Below are 19,222 nucleotides of genomic sequence, written 5' to 3'. Positions count from 1 at the left end.
AGTAAGCAGAGCGGCAGGCAGCGGGAGAGAGAGAAGGAGGCTCTCTGCTGAGCAGGGAACCCGATGCAGGACTCAATCCCAGAATCATGACCTGAGCCAAAGGTAGCCGCTTAACCAACTGAGCCACCCAGGCGTCCCTGGAGTAGGTTTAGAAAGGATGAAGAATCTAAGAGCGAAAGGGGAATCAGTAATTGGAAGAGTAGCTGGTGGTTCTCAACTTGGAGTCAGGGGTAGTATTCTATCTTCATTTCTATTTTGGATAGAAACTACCACGTACTTGTACGTTGACAGTGATCATGACCAGAAGAGATGAAAACTGTGAAGCAGCAGAGCCCTTACAGAATCTCTGGAGCAATGTCCTTGAGTAGGTGAAGTGGCTAGCGGCTGGTGACCAAGTCACCATACGTCAGCATACGTAGGATCGTTTAAGGTCTCACTGCATTCTCTGTGATAGAATGATCACTTAGGTTAATTTCAAATACAGACAGTACAACATTGTCAGAAATGAGAAATGGACTCATCATTTGAATTTGTTGTTAATATCTGATTATTAACTTTCAAATGTAGGTATACATTTGAGATGTGACATGAAGTAAAACATTGAAATTTTAATGATAAGTTTAAGCAAAATAAAGTAATAATTAATGATTATTATGGAAACATTACCATAATGTACAGAATTATTAAGAACTTTCAAATACTTAAGCACATAGAGAAGTACATTAATAGCCAGTAACAATATTAAGAGAGTACATTAGCGTTACAAGTTCTAAAGAAGAATATCCTCTCTTCTCTGAGCCAACAAATGTATGTAAATAGATGGTCTTTGGAAAATAAAGAAGATAGGGGCACCTGGGTGGCTCATCAGACTCTTGGTTTCAGCTCAGGTCATGATCTCGGGGTTATGAGATCAAGCCCTGCATAGGGCTCCTCATTCAGTGGAGAGAGTCTGCTTAACATTCCCTCTCTGCCTCTTCCTTTTCCCTCCCCCTACATGCACTCTCTCTTCCTCTCTCTCTCTAAAATAAAGAAATACATCTTAAAGGTGCACGTTTTTTTGAATTAGTATTTTTGATTCTTCATGTAAGTACCAAGTAGTGAAACTACTGGATCATATGGTATTTCTATTTTACATTTTTTTGAAGATTTTATTTATTTATCTGACAGAGATCACAAGTAGGCAGAGAGGCAGGAAGAGAGAGGAAGGGAAGCAGGCTCCCTGCCGAGCAGAGAGCCAGATGCGGGGCTCAATCCCAGAACCCTGGGATCATGACCTGAGCCAAAGGCAGAGGCTTTAACCCACTGAGCCACCCAGGAGCCCCTCTATTTTACATTTTTAAAGCATTTCCATAGTGGCTGCAAGAAATTTACCTTCCCACCAATAATGCATAAAGGCTCATTTTTCTCCACATCCTCACTGACACTTGTTATTTCTTACTTTTTTTCATACTAGCCAATCTCACTGATGTAAAGTGATATCTCATTGTGGTTTTGATTTGCATTTCCCTTGTGATTAGTGACACTGAGCATCTTTTCATCTGTCTGTTGGCCATCTGTATGTCTTCTTCAGAAAAATGTCTATTCATGGTTTTATTTTAAATCAGATCATTTGTTTTTTTGGTGTTAGGTTGTAGGAGTTCTTTTTATATTTGGAAATTAACTCTTTATCGACTGTATCATTTGCAAATACCTTTTCCCATTCAGTAGGTTGCCTTTTTATTTTTTGGTGGTTTCCTCTGTTATGCAAAAGTTTTTAATTTGGTATAGTCCCAGTTGTTTATGTTTTCTTTTATTTCCCCCACCTGGGGAGACATCTAGAAAAATAATGCTAAGGCTGATTTTCAAGAGTATACAATCTATGTTTTCTTTTTGGTGTTTCATGATTTCAGGTCTGACATTTAGATAGTTAATCCATTTCAAGTTTACTTTGGTATGTGGTGTAAGAAAGTGGTCCAGTTTCAATATTTTGCATGTAGTTGTCCAATTTTTCCAGCACCATTTATTAAAGAGACTGTTTTATTCTTGTTACCTTAGTTGTAAACTAATTGACCGTATAGGTGTGAGTTTATCTCTGGGCTATTTTGTTCTATTGATCTATGTGTATATTTTTGTGACAGTTCCATACTAGATTACTACAGCTTTGTTATATAGTTAGAAATCTTGAATTGTAATATCTCTTTGTTCTTCTTTCAGCTAGTTGGGGTCTTTTGTGGTTCCATACAAATTTTAGGATTCTTTGTTCTAGCTCTGTGAAAAATGCTATTGGTATTTGATAGGGATTACACTGAATTTCTATATTGCTTTGGGTAGTATGGACATTTGATAATATTAGTTCTTCCAATTCATGAGCATGGTATATTTTTCCATTTATTTGTGTTGTCTTCCATTTCTTTCATCAATATCTCAGAATTTTCAAAGTATAGGTATTTAACTTCCTTAGTTAAATTTATCCTTGGTATTTTATTCTTTTTGATGAGTTGTTAATAGGATAATTATAATTTTTCTTTCTGCTAATTCATGCATGGTATTTTTTAAAATGATTTTATTATTTACTTGCCAGAGAGCGAGCAAGAGCAAGAGCAAGCTAAGAGAGAGCATGCACAAGCAGGGGGGTTGGCAGATGGAGGGAGAAGCAGACTCCCTGCTGAGCAGAGAGCCTGATGGGACACTCGATCCCAGGATCCTGGGATCATGACCTGAGCTGAAGGCAGATGCTTAACTGACTGTGCCACCCTGGCGTCCTGTGTGGTATGATGGTTTTTTTTTTTTTAAGATTTTATTTATCCATTTGACAGACAGAGATCACAAGTAGGCAGAGAGGCAGGCAGAGAGAGAGAGAGAGGAGGAAGCAGGCTCCCCGCTGAGCAGAGAGCCCGATGTGGGACTCGATCCCAGGACCCTGAGATCATGACCTGAGCCAAGGCAGAGGCTTAACCCACTGAGACACCCAGGCGCCCCTGTGGTATGATTTTTTATCTTAACTTTCTATCATGTTGTATACTATGTTAAAGGTGTATTTCTTGTAAAACTTATATATTTCATTTTTTTGTGTCTGACAACTTTTACCTTTGGAGGGTTTACTACATTTACAAAATTTACTATGGTTGTTAATATATTTGTATTTATTTCTACTAACTTAGTATGTGTTTCCTACTTGTACTTATTTTTTACATTATTGTCTACTCCCTTTTACCTTTTATTGGTTAAGTTTTTTAGTTGCCTTTTTTTTCCTCATTCTATTTGCCCCCTTCAGGTTTTTTTTTTTTTTTGAAAGTTAGAAGCATTATGTACATTAAACAGTTAAGCTAAATTTAACATACATATTCAACAAATTCAAAGTTAATATCTTAGCATTACGAAAAGCTTAGATCTCCCTTGTTTTTGCTATCACAGCCCTTCCACCATAGATATTTTCTCCTAGTCTTAGAATTTTATACAGATTTTGCCCTCAAAGTAGACATTAGTATATTTTTTATTGAATTAATGTTTGTTGACCTGTATTTGCATATTTGTCAATATCCTTCCTTTGTTTCACATTTTTTCTTGAATCTCAGATCTTACCACTGGGGTCATTTTCTTTCTGCTGACATATGTTCTTTAGGATATCTTTTCTCCACTGAGGTTTACTGAGAGACTTAAGATGTAATGCCCTAAGCATCCATGGTCTGTAATGAATTAGCTTTCTTGGTATGCTTCTATAAATTACAATAAGGAACTAATCACTGAAAATATTTCCCGTAAGGTGGAATGGAACCCCAGTAAAGAAAGGCTGCCTCAGAATTCCCTTTAGCACATGGAGCCATCAAAAGAAATGAAATCTTGCCATTTGCGACGACGTGGATGGAACTAGAGGGTATCATGCTTAGCAAAATAAGTCAATCAGAGAAAGACAACTATCATATGATCTCCCTGATATGAGGGAGAGGAGATGCAATATGGGGGGTTAAGGGGGTAGGAGAAGAGTAAATGAAGCAAGATGGGATAGGGAGGGAGATAAACCATAAGTGACTCTTAATCTCACAAAACAAACTGAGGGTTGCTGGGGGGAGGGGGGTTGGGAGAGGGGGGGTGGGGTTATGGACATTGGGGAGGGTATGTGCTATGGTGAGTGCTATGAAGTGTGTAAACCTGGCGATTCACAGACCTGTACCCCTGGGGAAAAAAAATATATGTTTATAAAAAATAAAATTAAAAAAAAAACTATATAGCAATGGATCTTTTGATGATATAAAATCTTTTGGCCCTTGTTTGTCTGTAAGGTCTGTATTTTGTTTTCTTTTGCTTTGTTTCTCTTGAAGGACCATGTTGCTAGGTAAAGAGTTTTAAGCTGTGAGCCCTTTTCTCTAAGCACACTGAAAACACTATATCTTCTGGATAGTACTGTTGCATTCATATCCACATTCATAAAAAATGACATAGGTATGGAGCTGAGGTATAATAATAGAAGAAGAGGTATAAATCAGAGATACATGTATTCAAACATCTCTTGAACCTTGGTTTCTCCATCTACAAAGTGGAAAAGCTTCATGGTTGCTAAGATTAAAAATAACATATACATTACCTGAAATATAATACATACATATGATTTTCAGGATTATTATTTGTTTTTTCCCTTGGTCTATAGATTAACCTTAGATTTTATGGGTTTGAGTCTACAGCCTCAGAGAATAAAGTTTTATGTAGAAATTTTGTGGGTGCATGATAAAATTCTCCTTCAGTGAGCCAGACATTCAGACTAGTGGGAGAAAAGATCATCTGACTCCTTAGTTCTCATCCCACCCGGGAAGGTTCCTTCTTCCCTTTCGACACCAGATTATTTGCTAAATTTGTTGAAGCTCTAAATTTGTTGAAGCACCATATCTAGGTGCCTAGGTAATAAGATTTTGTTGTAGTGCAATGGTTCAAATTTAGGTCAAGTGCTATAATTTGATTATAAAAATGTGATTCATTTCCAAAGGTGTCATTTGAGGAGATTCATTTGACTAATATTTGTCCACTATCAGTAAGAAACTTGCCTATATCCAGATAGCTGAGAAAAATAAGACACAGAATGCTCCATGGCAGGCTTTGCTGTCATACCTGTCAGAATCAAGCAACCAAATTGCTATACCTTCTCCGAGGTCACCTTGGAGACACACAGGCTGTAGGAAAATGCCTGAAAACATTGTTCATGGCACCTTGTATTCCCCCCCTCCTACAACACACATACACACACACACTCTCTCTCTTTCACACACACACATCAGGAATTTGCCATTCAGCATATACAGTATTTCTTTGGCATAGAGAGAACACTAATCCTTACTCTCTCTTAAGCCAGAGACTCTTTTCTTCCTTCCAAATGAGTCAGAAATAAAATCTAGTATTATTTTATTCATATCTTCCTAAAGGCACATTTGATTAGAGAATAAGAATATGCTAAGGATTAGGCATTTAACTAGGTAAATCAGTCATTAAAGATTTTGAAGACTTTTTAAAGCCTAAAAATTGGCATCACATGGATATACTATAATATTCATAACAATTTCCTCTTTTATTTTTTAGCTTATTTTTACATTTTTGCTATTGTCAGCAACACTGATATTCTCGACATAAATCTTCCTACTTAAAAAAAAAAATGCTTGTAGGTGACCTGTAACAATCCTAGAAATGTATTATAACAGTCTTACAGGATGGGTTCATTTGTAGTTCGGATGTATGACCCACTCTTCCTTTTCTCAAACAGGATGATCTAGGGAGAAAAGAAAGGCTAACAGTAAGAAAGGGTAAGCCTATTCAGTACAGAATGAGAAAGACACTGAACTGTATTCTGGGCATGAAGGCAGATCTCAACATTCATGAAACATAAAAGCAGGGGTAGGGGTGACTCACCTCATTGTCTTCTGGATGAAGCCAAACACCAGGAAGGTAAAGTGTTTTCTGAGGTCCAATAATTGAATATCGCCCAAGGTTACGTCCATTGATGAATGCAAATCCAGAATTCCAGGTCTGGAAGGAATAGAGTCTTGAGACATAGGAACAGATTCACACTGGCAAGGTAAAACCTAAGGCACCTTTGGGAGTGAGAGCAAGACTCAATGCTTTGTGGCGATGGAAGTGGCAGTGAGTTTAGAATGGTATGTTCGAGAAACTCTACTGAGATGTAGCTGATCTAGGGGTGACAGAGAAAAAACATGAATCAAACCTTTAATGCTAATGCTACTATTGTTCCTGACCCATGATATATAGTGGTATGGTTTTTTTAAAAAAGGAGTTGTTCTGTTTCCAGAGATAAGTATTAGATAATAAAGATGAATGCTAAAGCTAAGAAGTTATAAAAGTTATACATTTTTAAAAACCTGCTCACAATACCATGATGAGTGACAGGACCAAGATCTCGGCAAAGAAAACTGAGAGACAAGAAGACACTGAGACAGTTTTTCCAATAGCAGCATCTGCTTATTCAGGAAGAGGTGGCTGAGAAGCTTAGCAGAAACGTCTATAGCCTCACAAGTTTAGGGAACAAAAACTGGATACCAAGGAACCTTATTAAATAATTTACACTCTGGGTCATGATCCTGAGCGCCTGCCTAAACCCAAGGAGAAGAGTGAACTAGAAATAGTCTGGCCATTGTATGAAAGCCTTGATTCAAATCATTTCTGTCCTCATAATTGTACTAAGGTAATTACTAATGCACTTAATCAACTCCAGAGGTGGATGTAAATTCCTGATAGCATCTTAGGCTTTAAGTTATTTCTAGCAGTTTTCATATGTAATTTCTGGAGCTCAAAAAAATCAAGCAGATGGAGTTAGGGAAGACAATATAATAAAAAATACTACACGGAACAATAGACAATAAAAATAGATGCACAGGTGATGCAGATAATGGATTTATAAGTACCAGGCTTTAAAAGACTTATTAAATTAGTTTGCTCATAGGGATGAAAGATAAAAGCTAGAATTTTGACAGAGAAGTGGAAACTATTAAAAAAAGTCTAAAGTTATAGAATGAAAATTCTAAAATTAAAAAATGTAATAATCAGAATTAAGAATTTAACAGATATTTTGAATAGCAGATTCGATAAAGCTAAATAGAGAATATAGCTAAATATAGACTCAGTAAACTGAATAATAGGAAAGAAAGTTTCCAAAATTAAGCTTAAGTAAAGAAGAGTGAGAAACACACAAGACATGAAGAAACAAAAGGAGATATAACAAAATGGTTCCAACCTATAAAACTGGAGGCTCTGAAATGCTCCAGGTAAAAACAAAGATTGCTAGACATTAAATAAAGCAGTTATATGATACTCATAAGAAAACCATTTAAAATATAAAGGAATTATAAAAATAAAAGAATAACAGAAAAAGATAAAACAGATAAACCTTAAGCAAAAAGAAGTTACTACAGCTTCATTAATATCAGAAAAAAAATTTTAAAGATTTTATTTATTTGACAGAGAGACAGCGAGAAAGGGAACACAAGCAGGGGGAGTAGAAGAGGGAGAAGCAGGCCTCCTGCTGAGCAAGGAAGCCTAAGGGCTCTAATCCCAGGACACTGGGATCATGACCTGAGCTGAAGACAGCTGCTTAATGACTGAACCACCCAGGCACCACTAATATCAGAAAAATTTGACATTTAGGCAAGAAGCACTACTAGAGATAAAAAGGAACAGCTCTCTATAATAAAATTCTTAATCTAAGTGAGAATGATATATATATAAAAGCTAAAACTATAGATTCAGAATATCTAAGCAAAATTGATGAAATAACAGGTGAAATAAAATTCATAACCATAATGGAAAATTTTCAAACAATGTTTCAATAGCTAATAGATAAAGCAAACAAGAATCAATAAAGACATAAAACATTTAAAATAAGGTAATTAACAAAGTTGAACTAATTGACATATATAGAACATTGATCTAATCCATGCAGAATATACCTATTCTTTCAAGTATACACAATAATCTTTATAACTTTGACCCTATATTGGACTAAACAAGTGTTGTATTTTAAAATTCTCAGACCACAGTACAGTTAAACAAGAAATTGATAATAAAAAATTACTATAAAGTATCCAAATATTTGGAAATTAAGAAACATGTACACTTCTTTTTTAAAAGATTTTATTTATTTATTTGATGGAAAGAGATATCACAAGTAGGCAGAGAGGCAGGCAGAGAAAGAGGGGGAAGCAGGCTCCTTGCTGAGTGGAGAGCCCGATGCCGGGCTTGATCCTAGGACCCTGAGATCTGGACCTGAGCCGATGACAGAGTCTTAACCCACTGAGCCACCCAGGTGCCCAAGAAACATGTACACTTCTCAATAACGCAGAGACCAAAGCAAAAATCATGAGGAAAGTTAAAACATATTTGATTTGAGTGGTGATGAAAATAAAACATATAAAAACTTATGGAGTACATATCCAGAATAGGCAATTCCATCGACACAGGGAGAAAATTATTGTTTGTCAGGGGTTAAGGGGAGGGGAAGAAAGTGCTTAGTGAGTACAAGGTTTCCTGTTAGAGTTATAAAACTGTTTGGAACTAGATAGAAGGAAGAGTTGCATTCATTGTAAATGTACCAAATGCCTCTGGATTGTTCACTTTAAAATGATTAATTTTATGTTAATGTAAATTTCACCTCAATAAATGTTTTATACTTATGGGATACAACTGAATTCATACTTAAATGAAAAATCGCCTAAAAGAATAAAGACTAAAAGTCAGTTATCTAAGCACCCACCTCAAGAAATTATAAAAAGAAAGAAGATAATTCCTAAGATAAAAAGTAGAATGAACAAAACACTTTACACCTTCAGAATGGCTAGTATCAAATAAGTAAATCAATAAATAAGATATAGCAAGTGTTAGCAAGAATGTGGAGAAAATGGAACCCTTATGCATTGTTGGTGGGAATACAAACTGGCACAGCTACTGTGGAAAACAATATGGAGGTTCCTCAAAAAATTTAAAATAGGATCACCATATGATCCAATAATTCTAATATGGGATATTTAACTAAAGAAAACAGAAACATTAATTCAAAAAGATATATGTACCTCTATGTTTATTATGGCATTATTTACATTAGCAAATATGGAAGCCATCCAAGTGTCTATAGAAAGATGAATGGATAAAGAATATGTGTGTATGTGTGTGTGTGTGTGTGTGTGTGTGGACAATAGAATATTACTCAGCCACAAAGAAAAAAGAACAAAATCTTGCCATTTGCAACAATATGGATGGACCTGGAAGGTATAATGCTATGTGAAATAAGTCAGACAGAGAAAGACAAATAACCATATAATTTCACTCATACATGGAATTTAAGAAACAAATGAAAAAAGAGACAAGTTAATAAACAGACTCATATACAGAGAACAAACCAGTGATTGCCAGAGGGGAGATGGGTGGGGGAATGGATGAAATAGATAAAGGAGATTATGAGTAGTCTTATCTTGATCAGCACCAAGAAATGAATACAATTGCTGAATCACTATATTGTACACCAGAAACTAATGTAACACTGGATATTAATTATACTTGAATTAAAAACTTTAAAATGCAAAACAATAGGACTAGGTAATAAGGGAAATTATTAGTATTTAAAAGTTGTGGGGCATCTGGGTGGCTCAGTCAGTTAGCCTTTGGCTCAGGTCATGATCTCTGGGTCCTGGGATTGAGCCCTGTGTTGGGCTCCCGGATCAGTAGAGTCTGCTTCTTTTTCTCCTCTGCCCCTCCACCCCACTCGTGCTTTATCTCTCTCTCAAATAAATAAATAAAATCTTTTTTTAAAATGTTGAACAATTAACATAACATGTATTAGAAACATACTAAAATGTTTAATATGTTTTTATTTTAAAATAATTTTAGACCTATAAAAAATTTGCAAAGATAATGCGGGAGTTCACAAAAGAACAAAATAATAATAAAGAAAATGGCAGAAATGAAACAGAAAAGAACTATACAATATAGTAAAAGTCACAGCCAACCACTGATTCTTTGAAAGATTAACAATTTGGTAATATTCTGATGAAATTTACCAAGACAAAAAAAGACGTTACTACAGATGGTCTAGATATTAAAAATGAACAATTTAAACATAATACATTGAAAATTCAGAGGAAATGGAAAAATTCCCAGAAAAATAAATTTTATGAAAACTCACTTTTAAAGAAACGAAATCTGACTAGTACTTCAATCTTGATGGAATTTAATCCACACTTACAAACTTTCCCACAAAGAAAATGTTGGCCCTAATTGTTTCCACTAGTAAAATCTACCAAACATGTAAGAAGTAATATCAGACTTACAGAGACTCTACTTCCCAAATCATTTATGGGGGTCTTAAAATTTGGTACCAAGACATGACAAAGACATCTCAGGAGCAAACATTAAAATCAAAGAAGTCTTAATATTTATAATAGCCAAACACTGGAAATAATACAAATGTCTATCAACAGTAGGATGGTTAAATAAAGTATGGTATTTTATGAAATGGAACCCCATACAATACTGAAAATGAATAAATCACCACAATATCACTTAATGGCTGAATCTTAGCAAAAAACCAGGCACACAAATTAAGAAGGCATGCTATGCAATTCAATTTACACAAAGTACAAGGGAAAGCACTGAATTAGAGTGTTAGAAGTCAAGATAATGGTTCACCTTTTTTTAATCTGTTTTTTTTTAAGATTTTATTTATTTATTTAATAGAGATCACAAGTAGGCAGAGAGGCAGGCAGAGAGAGAGCCAGGGAAACAGGCTCCCCACTGAGCAGAAAGCCCGATGTGGGACTCGATCCCAGGAACCTGGGATCATGACCTGAGCTAAAGGCAGAGGCTTTAACCCACTGAGCCACCCAGGTGCCCCTAGTATGTTTTCTTTAAAGATTTTATCTATTTATTTGACAGAGAAAGACAGTGAGAAAGGAAACACAAGTGGGGGTGGGGGAGCTGGAGAGGGAGAAATAGAGGGCAGCTGGAGAGGGAGAAGTAAGCTCCCTCCAAGCAGGGAGCCCAACACGGGGCTCAATCCCAGGACACTGGGATCGTGACCTGAGATGAAGGCAGACGCTTGACAACTGAGACACCCAGACACCCCTAGATAATGGTTCACTTTAAGGGACAAGGAGAGATAGTGATTGGGAAGGGTGCTGACAATATTTTACTTTTTTTATCTCAAAAGAAGTACATGGTGTTCACTTTGTGATAATTTATTGAACTGTGCATTTATTATGTGCATTTATACATAAAAAGCTATAGGAGGTATAGTATTTTCAAAAAGCAAGTTGCAGAATATAATTTAGGGAGTGAACCCATTAGTGTAAAAAGTAATTGTGTGTATGTTTAGGCAAAGTTATATATGAAATCCCACAAACTTTTAGCCTAACCACAAACTGACAGCCTAACCCCTAAATTCAGGAAATTTCTAGTAGAAGCTTCTGCCTGTCAATGTTATCTTTTAGGAACTAATTCCTAGAGGCTTCTGTTGAGCTGTCAATTTTATCTTTTAGAAAGAAACTAACAGACTGCTAGAATAGAAAAAGAAACATTTGAGGGCCACACCTGTGCAGATGAACCAGAAAGTGCCAGAAGTGCCCTCAGCCTCATGGTGTTAAAATCCCCTTCTGAATATTCATCCCAAACCCTAATAAAAGAGTCTGCTTTCCCATCTTCAGGGAGACAGGACTTTGGAAATTATTCCCCACAATCTCCTTATTTGCATAAATAAATGACTTGTGATGCAACTTCATTTGGTATAGTCTGTCTATAACTCACTGAAGAGCAGCCCACTTTGGTCCAGTGACACAGGTAGTGTTTAGTTCTGAAAAGTAGAAAGTAATTGGAATGGAAGGTGGGTTGAAAGGAGAAATTCCATCATTTGCTCTCTCCATCTTATTATTTCAGGTTTTCTGTTGTGTTTTGATTTATTATTTTTTAAATAATGATAATTAGGAAGTTTGAGAAATGTTGGAAGTCTTGTTAGAAGTGAAGAACAGAAAAACAAGGAAAATGGGGAGGCATTCCCGCCAGGAATACTACAGCTTTGTTTTAATACTCTTTTGACAAGAAGAGGTGGTTGGGACACCAAAACAAATGAGGGCAGCTCACCTACCAGTAGACTAAGGAAGGTGTCCTTGGGTGAAGAGTCAACCTTCAAGGTACCAAGGTAGAAGGCAGGGCCCAAATAGTTCTTTGGGACACGCTTCCAGGTGGCAGAGCGGAGTCTGGAGGAAGAGCAGAGCCTTGAAGAAGAGAAAAGACCCTTCCCCACTCTAGTGCAAACACTGACCCTAGATTTCCCCACCCAGGTACTAGGAGATGTATTAGACTAGAAGCATTAAAATCAAGAGTCAGGAGACTTGTTCTAGGGTTCTAGTCCTGACCCCAAAGCACTCTATAATCCTGGGTAAATCAGTTGTCAGGATTTTAGCTCTTCATCTGCAAAGAGTTCGACATCTATAAGCCCCTTGATCCCTCCAAAGGTTTAGGCATAAGGAGGAACATACCTTTCAAAGAAGCTCATTGTCATTTCCAGAGAATAGATAGCAAAACCATTCAGGGGAACCTTATTGATAGTAACTGATTCAGTTAGTCCTGCAGGTGAGAGTAAGAAAAAATACAGGGATTGGACATTCTCCGGTGTCTGGGATAAAGAAATTCAGACTGTATATGCCTGTGACAAAGAATCAGCCAGGAGGGCAAAGACTTGCCTAACCTGCTATTACCGAAAATTTCCTGTTACATGGTTCCATATTATGAAGAAAGTTTCCCACTTAGTATCAGTACTTTCTCTGAAATTCCCAATGGCAGACTGGGTCCAGCTCTACAACAGGCCAGAGCCCTATCTAACCGTTCTGCTTTTCCACCCAGGAGAACTGGAGAAGGCAGGACAATGGAGAGGGAGCCTTTGGTCCAGGGACCTAGTCATCCCACTGCTCAAGGGACTCATTTTCTCCTCCCAACAGCAACATCGTCCCAATCTGAGAATCCAAGTAACTACAAAGAGAGCTTACAGCCTGTTTCCCACCTTTCCGCTGATCTTGAATTTTCCACGAAAAATTGACTCGTCCTCGATTTTCTACCAGGATCCTTAGAAGTTGACATTCCTAAAAAGAAAAAGAAAAAATAAGAAGGAAGTTGGCATTCCTGCTTGGGATAGACCATTTTACAGAGACTACATGTCCTCGCAGAGTTTTTACTCTCCAACGCATTCTTTTCTCTGAGTCTCAAATAAAAAGACAAGCAAATGGGAGAAAAGGGGTCTCCAGAGCACAGCAGTCCTTCTCTCTCATGAGGACCCTTTGTGTTCCTGTTCCAAACTCAATCTTCCCCTTCATCTGCTGATCTGCCTTAAGAAAGGCAGAGAGGCTCAGCTGTGTGCTTTTGATCAGAGACCCAAGCAGCAGCTAATGATTGACTCAGGACCTAACGGGAAGTTCCATTTACCCCATAGCATGTATGTTGCAACTCTGCTACACCTGGACCTGGGAGATGCAGTTATGCTTATAGCCCTAAGCACTTGTTGACGGAACCCTAAGTGAGAAGCAATATCAAAGGGCAGTGGCAGAGAAAGGCAGTATTCTATCTCAGGACCAGGCTACGCTTGCTTTTGAGTCAGATGTCTAGGGCAGCACCAAGACTCTTGAATCACATACCCTGATTTTAGGAATAATCAACGTCTTAGTATGATCATCCAGAAGTCCTATACTTATCTCATTCAAAAACACCTGCAAAAGAAGAGCCAGCATCAGACTTACTGGCCCACCTGAAGAAAGAAGAGAGGCTCTGGTTTAGGAAGCAGGTCATTTTGAAGGAAGAGACTAGCCTTGGTGATCACAGATGGCTACAAGCTGAACAGGAGGACTTCACAGGCTTAAGTTGTAACAAAGCCAAAAGCAAATCTCTTTGGCTTGACTTTATATTCCCAATGCCTCACAAATAATAGGTGCTTGAAAATACCATCTAATAGTAAAGCTGACCAGTGACTACCCACCCCAATAACAGAGTCCGTTTCTGCTTACCTCCATTTATAGTCTGTTGATACCTACCTGTGCTGTATCATGAACACTAGCATGGAGAGAACCTCCAGAGCAAATGGAAGTTTCATAAAGCACGAATCCATAGGACTGGCCATTCCCACTGTTTATAGGGAGGTTCTCCATGTTGACTGGTGTATGAGATATAACTGGCTAAGAGAGAGACATAGCAGAAACAGGGGCCAGGGTGGTGAGAAGTTGGGATTCTTCTTCCTTAGGCCCTTGTCATTTTTTGTTGTACATCCTAATGGTCCCCAACAGTTCTTTGGGTAAGAAATATTAAACCCATGCTATTTGATGATTTTCATCATCTCCACTGACCAGGAAACTCAGGGGATAGTAGGAGCATCATAGAGGGAACAATTGCTGTAATCATGAGAATTAATGGAGTGAATAAACTGTATTTTAACATAACTGAAGTTGAATAAGAATTATGCACTAAAGCAAACATTTAGTTAGCATCTACATTATGTGCCAATAACTGTATTTATCTAAAACAGCAATAGCAGAAGTGAGACTAATATGAATTCAAGAGTTAATATTTTTCAAGCAATTTTCACCTTTTCTTCAAAATAGGACAGGTAGTCTAATTTTAAAGGGAGAGAATGGACACGTAAAAGTTCAGTGATTTGGCCTATTGGATGGTGAAGAAGAGTCAGAAACTCAGTTTTACGGGTTCCTGGCTCTCAGTGTTTCCTATACGGATTATGCAGTCCCACCTAAGAACATCTAGCAGATGGTTGATCTGAGCTGGGAAACAGGATCCTCTAATATCCTGCTTTCCCCCACCCCAACTCATTCTTCAAGTTCAAACCCCTTTACAGTCTACCCAGAGAAAAATTTTGTGGTTCTTACCCCATAGTTCTAAGTTTGGACAAAATCTAAAAGATTTATTTTCACCCTTCCCATAAAAAGTCCTTGAAAGAATCTCTACTCTGTGGCCTAAAGCTCTCTCCCACAGGTCCCCAGTAGCCAATCCCCCATTCAGGGCCAGGTAGTACTCACCTCATGTAAGTACTGTAGAACATCCCACAGTGGCAAGTAAAGGGATGGTTTCACAGAAGGATACTCAGCCTTGGAAGTGAGCTTGGGCAAAGGTGGCAGAGGCATTGCTGAAATGAAAATAAGCCATGGGGCAAGAAGGGCCTGAAATAACTACTGCTTTCTCCAAATTTCCCCATTCCTACCCATGAACTCTCATATCCCAGGGCCAACAGGAGAAATGGGTCCTATCCTAGCATATGTGTATAATTCTCCAAGAGTGATGAGAAACTGGAAATAACTAAATTGGAATGAGTTTTATGTGCATGGTAACTGATAGTTATAGACCTCTATAAGGTAATGTCGGTCATAGGGACTGAAGGCTCTCAGGGAGCAAGAAATCTACCTTGCGCCTTCTGGCAATGCCAGTGCTCACTTTCTAGCACATAGCAGATTATTAACTGTATTTATTTTTGCTATCGTATGTAAGGGTACCATGCCATCATACCAAGAGATCTACAAATAGTAAATTATTTAATCTTCACAGTCATTATAGGAGATGGATATCACTGTCTTCATATTTTAGTGAGGAAACAGGCTTCAGGGTCTTGAAACACTCATGAAAAGCCCCTCATCTTTTAAGTGGGAAAAACGGGATTTGAACTTAAGGTTGCCGTTGCCCTTAAGGCTCCAAACTTTTGCCCATGGGGGAACCTTCCCTTCCCTCTCCCTTCCACTTCATGAGGAAAGCCATCCCTCAAATTAAAAGTGATTGCGGAGTACCTAAGACAGAGCTAAGGAGTCCTTGAAGCTTGAAATATTTTTCTGTGTAATCCCCGGCCTCTGTCAGGACAGCATCATAGTCTGCAAGACACCAGAGTCACTGGCCAGGCAATCTTCCACAACAGACCCTGTTTCAGCACTGCTGGCATGAGATGGGCCAGGGCTACCAGAGGGAGAGAGAAGATACATCTTCCCCATGCCCTGGACCAGTCCATCCCAGGCTGGGATGTGTGTGTGTGGGCAGGGGTGAGGGTGTGTTATGTCACTCTGGGAATACTCCCCACAATCCTTCCTGGGGATCTGAGGCTGCAGAGACATTGGACTCATTCTTCTGTTTTATAATGGATACCCTTTTCTTCCCTCAATCTGGATTGCCCAGGTGTGTCTATCAGTACCAGCAATCACCATTTGTATTCTGTGTGTCTTAGAAGGTTCAAGTCAAGGGGTGATATATATCATGAGTGAAGCAGGGTTCTAGGTCTGAGGCCCCCATCTACTGCAATGACAACCTGCAGGGGGCATTATGAACATCACAGAAGAAAGGAAAATAGACAGGAATATCCTGAATGCTCAACATAGATTGTAAGTCAAGAATTCAATGATGTTCAGAAGATGCTTTTCGAACCTTCTCTGTAAAACTCCAGTACCACTTATGCTGAGAGGTGACCATACCAGCAAGCACTTGCCATAGCTAGTGACAACAGCTTTGTGTATCCCAAAATATGTGGCCCCATTCATGAAACCAAAGTTGGTTCCACCATGGAACATATATACATTGAAGGAGATCTCAGATGTGATAAATTTGGACACAGTTTCCTTAACATCTGTAGAGGAGGAAGACAAGAACACAGGGAAAATTAAAAATTAAGACAGAAGTCTTTGGTGAAATCTTATTCTCATCCCCACCCCAGAATCAACTTAATTGTTTTGTGTTTCAATCTCCACTAAGATTCTAAGGAGAAAATAGGTGGAATTGGCCAAAACTATTCCAGGAAACCAAGTCTTATCAATACCAAGAGCCTTTTTAAAAATTGTTTTCCTCAGAGTATAGACATAATTTAGCTCCATCTTATATCTATTAAATAATAGCCTAAGAAACTTAATGTCACTTAAATATCTAATGTTCATTAAATTTTCTGAAATTATACAAATAATTAGTATAATCTCATTACTCCCTTCTAGAGTAATATAAAACCACTGCAGTAGTCCACAAGTAGCTGTTCCCAATCTTTAGCCACAGAAACTCTTATTTTTTCATCATGACTTTAAGAGGTATGATCAACCTTCCACTGGCCATTATAGGGAATTGGTTAAAAGTTAGTCAGATACGGGATTCAATTCTGGCTGTGCTCTTTACTACTTGTATTAACTTGGACAACTTCTATTTCTCTCAGAGCCTCTGTTTCTTTATCTGTTAAATGAAAGTCCTAATTTCTACTATCTCATAGTACTGATGAAAGAATACAGGTAAGAAACACACCATAGTGCCTGACATGAAAGCAATAAAAAAACTTGTTTGTTGGGGTGGGTTTTCTTTTGTTTCAGGCCAAACAGGCTTTCCTCAGTTAACTGGCATTTTTCATTGGTTTACGTTACTTCTGGTACAAGTGAGCTTATTTTCATAACATCGACAGCAAAATATCTTTAGCAGCAAAATATTTTTACTAAGTCAACATCAGCCAGGCACTGTTCCGAGTTGTTTACTGCACTTAACCCCCACAACAACCCTATGAGGTAGGGAACATGATAATTCCCATTTTCAGTGAGAACACTGAGGTTTAGCAGACAAGGAAAGCTGCCTTGGATCATGCAGCTAGTCATGCAGACTAGCAGAGCTGAGGCTGAAATCTTGATCTCTTCGGCTGCAGGACCCATGCTTTCAACCATCATTGCATGTTATTTCCTGACAATGACTACCACTTAGCTGACATCGCCATAGCAATGGCCTGCGGTTTACCAGAGATTATTAAGACTTTTAGCAAATGCATCCCCTTCTTCAGAGATGTTGCCTTTCCAAGACCCTTTCCATGACCACCTTGCCTTACCTCTGCAGGCTTGTCCCTCTCTTTTCTGTCACTGCACCTGTTTGCTTCAAAGCTCTTGTCAGATGTGGAACCCTTGATTTACTTCTTAATTATCTGGCAACGCTACTAAATAACAAGCTCCCTGGGGGAAGGGACCAGGTCATTTTTATTCATCAGTTCACCCTCAAGCGTAGCCAAGTCCTTGTACACAAAAGTGTTGAATGAATAGTTTGGGCTGAATGAGCTAATTCATTAGCAAAGAAATGTATGAATGATCCATGACTCAGAACCACCTCTACTTGGGGTCAAACACTGCAAAACACTTACCCTCAGCATTAGCAACTGAATGTTCACTTCCCCATGTGTCAAACCAGCCAACCCAGAATTCCATGATCATAATGGGCTTATTGCTCTAGAAACAAACCAAATCAAATACCAAGTCTGAGAAAATGTAAAAAGAAAATCAGAAAAGCTAAGCACAACAGACGAAAATTTAAGGGACTCATGCTTTTCACTTTTTCAAAGTTCAACACTTCATTCTCCCTCCTTTCCCATCACCCCTTTACCATCACCCATAGCTTTGGTTTCTCCACCTCTCCTAAACATTCTCCATACTCCTTAAACTTTGTATGCCTCACTGCTGTACCTGGATAGCACCATCTATGATTCCAACCTTGTCATATGTGAGGCTGGTTTTAAAAAAAATTGGCTTTGGATAAACAAGGACCTGACTGCAATTCACAAATATTGAGGCTCACATATACCAAAGGCCCACAGCTAATATTATCCTCAATGGGGAAAAACTGAGAGATTTTCCTCCATGGTCAGGAATAAGACAGGGATATTCACTCTCATCATACTATTTAATATAGTACTAGAAGACTTAGCCTCAGCAATCAGACAACAAAAAGAAATAAAAGGCATCCAAATCAACAAGTAAGAAGTCAAACTTTCACTATTTTCAGATGACACGATACTCTATGGAGGAAATCCAAAAGACTCCACCAAAAATTTGTTAGAATACATGAATTCAGCAAAGTCACAGGGTATAAAATCAACATACAGAAATCTGTGGCATTTTTACTTGCCAATCATGAAACAGCAGAAATAAATATTAAAGAATCAATCCCATTTATAATTGCACCAAAAACAGTAAGATACCTAGGAATAAACCTAACCAAAGAGGTAACAGTCTGTACTCTGAAAACTACAGAACACATACGAAAGAAATTGAAAAGGACACAAAGAAATGGAAAAACATTCCGTGCTTGTGGAATGGAAGAACAAACATTGTTAAAATATCTATACTACCTGGGGAGGGTATGTGCTATGGTGAGTGCTGGGAAGTATATAAGCCTGATGATTCACAGACCTGTACCCCTCAGGCTAATAATACATTATATGTTA

At 38.0% G+C, this 19,222-nt stretch overlaps 1 protein-coding gene across 2 annotated transcripts in view; it reads right to left on the bottom strand.

Moving 5' to 3' along the window:
- Window positions 1-5,644: 5,644 nt before the first annotated feature.
- Window positions 5,645-19,222, bottom strand: part of LOC116874313 (beta-galactosidase-1-like protein 3) — a 41,273-nt gene continuing 27,695 nt past the window's right edge. The window contains exons 10-20 of one of the 2 annotated variants that reach the window (XR_004383967.1): window positions 18,143-18,227; window positions 16,478-16,615; window positions 15,792-15,872; window positions 15,033-15,139; window positions 14,040-14,180; window positions 13,647-13,718; window positions 13,019-13,097; window positions 12,498-12,585; window positions 12,100-12,215; window positions 5,872-5,988; window positions 5,645-5,731 (exon numbers count right to left, since the gene is read on the bottom strand). Coding sequence is in view for 1 of the 2 variants with exons in the window: in XM_032868982.1 (XP_032724873.1) it covers window positions 5,666-5,731; window positions 5,872-5,988; window positions 12,104-12,215; window positions 12,498-12,585; window positions 13,019-13,097; window positions 13,647-13,718; window positions 14,040-14,180; window positions 15,033-15,139; window positions 15,792-15,872; window positions 16,478-16,615; window positions 18,143-18,227 (1,086 nt within the window). In the remaining variant the exon portion in view is untranslated. The remainder of the gene's footprint in view (window positions 5,732-5,871; window positions 5,989-12,099; window positions 12,216-12,497; window positions 12,586-13,018; window positions 13,098-13,646; window positions 13,719-14,039; window positions 14,181-15,032; window positions 15,140-15,791; window positions 15,873-16,477; window positions 16,616-18,142; window positions 18,228-19,222) is intronic. The other variant, XM_032868982.1, reaches the window with a different exon arrangement.

The sequence above is a fragment of the Lontra canadensis genome, unplaced genomic scaffold (genome assembly GCF_010015895.1).
Source record: "Lontra canadensis isolate GAN:19392208 unplaced genomic scaffold, GSC_riverotter_1.0 scaffold36, whole genome shotgun sequence".
Classification (NCBI taxonomy): domain Eukaryota; kingdom Metazoa; phylum Chordata; class Mammalia; order Carnivora; family Mustelidae; genus Lontra; species Lontra canadensis.
Note: the sequence above shows the minus strand (reverse complement) of the source record. Positions and strands in the feature narration are given on the sequence as shown.